The following is a 1,134-nucleotide window of genomic DNA, read 5'->3' as shown; positions in this document are numbered from 1 at the left end:
CCCCCCCCCCCCCCCCCCCCCCCCCCCCCCCCCCCCCCCCGCTCCCCGTGCTCCCTCACGCGGGGGTCGCAGATCTGCGAGCAGAAGCTGTACACGGCGCGGGCGCGGTCGATCTCGCCGAGTTTGCACTCCATGTCGGCGAAGCGCAGGCACATCTCGCGCGCGTGCTCGTCCGAGAGGACCTGCCGGGGGGGGGGGGGGGGGGGCACGGCGGGGTCACGCGGGGTCACGCGGGGTCACGCGGGGTCGCATCCCCCCGACCTCGCACCCCGCCCTTCGACGATCCGGTTAGGTGCATCCCGTCCTCCCCGCCCTCCTCCCCCACCGCTCCCCGTGCTCCATGCCCTCCTCCCCCGCTCTCCGTGATCTCGTTCCTCCCCCCGCTCCCTGTCCTCCCCGACCTTCTCGTGCTCCCCGCCGTCCTCCCCCACCCTTCTCCCCCACGCTCCCTGCCCTCCTCCCCCCGCTCCCCATCCTGCCCCGCTCCCCACCCTCATCCCCCTGCTTCCGGCCCTCCTCCCCTCGCTCCTCCCCTCCCCGCCCTCCTCCCCTTCTCCCCTCGCTCCTCCGCTCCCCACCCTCCTCCCCTTCTCCCCTCGCTCCTCTGCTCCCCACCCTCCTCCCTTCTCCCCTCGCTCGTCCCCTCCCCACCCTCCTCCCCTTCTCCACTCGCTCCCCGCGCTCCCCGCCCCCCCCCCCCCCGCTCCCCGCGCTCCCCGCCCTCCTCCCCCGCCCCCCGTGCTCCCCGCGCCCCTCCCCACCTCGATGGCCTTCTGGTAGATGGGGCGCGTGTGCGTGACGCCGTAGATCTCGGCCGCGCGCTTGATGTAGATGTTGAACATGTCGCGCTGCTGCGCCGGCTCCACCGCCCGCGTCGCGCGCTCGTACACGGCCATGGCGTGGCGGGCCAGGCCCCACTCCTCCTCCAGCCGCGCGTACAGCAGGTACAGGGCTGCGGGGGGCCACAACACGCCACAACATGCGATAACATGCGATAACATACGACAACATGCGACAACATGCGACAACACACACCAACACACGACACCCAGCCAGGCCCCACTCCTCCTCCAGCCGCGCGTACAGCAGGTACAGGGCTGCGGGGCCACAACACGCGATAACATGCGATAACAT

The 1,134-nt window shown here is 72.5% G+C and overlaps 1 protein-coding gene across 1 annotated transcript; it reads right to left on the bottom strand.

Moving 5' to 3' along the window:
• Nucleotides 1–42: 42 nt before the first annotated feature.
• On the bottom strand, nt 43–1,128 carry LOC129673051 (pre-mRNA-splicing factor SYF1-like; the record flags this gene model as incomplete). Its single annotated transcript, XM_055602715.1, has 2 exons — nt 762–1,128; nt 43–182 (listed from the first exon to the last, which is right to left on the bottom strand). Coding segments are annotated over exons 1-2 (503 nt in total), but the record flags the coding sequence as incomplete, so codon positions are not given.
• Nucleotides 1,129–1,134: the final 6 nt, after the last annotated feature.

The sequence above is a fragment of the Psammomys obesus genome, unplaced genomic scaffold (assembly GCF_907164565.1).
Source record: "Psammomys obesus unplaced genomic scaffold, mPsaObe1.curated_primary_1811, whole genome shotgun sequence".
Classification (NCBI taxonomy): Eukaryota; Metazoa; Chordata; class Mammalia; order Rodentia; family Muridae; genus Psammomys; species Psammomys obesus.
This window is presented reverse-complemented; position numbering and strand designations above follow the sequence as displayed.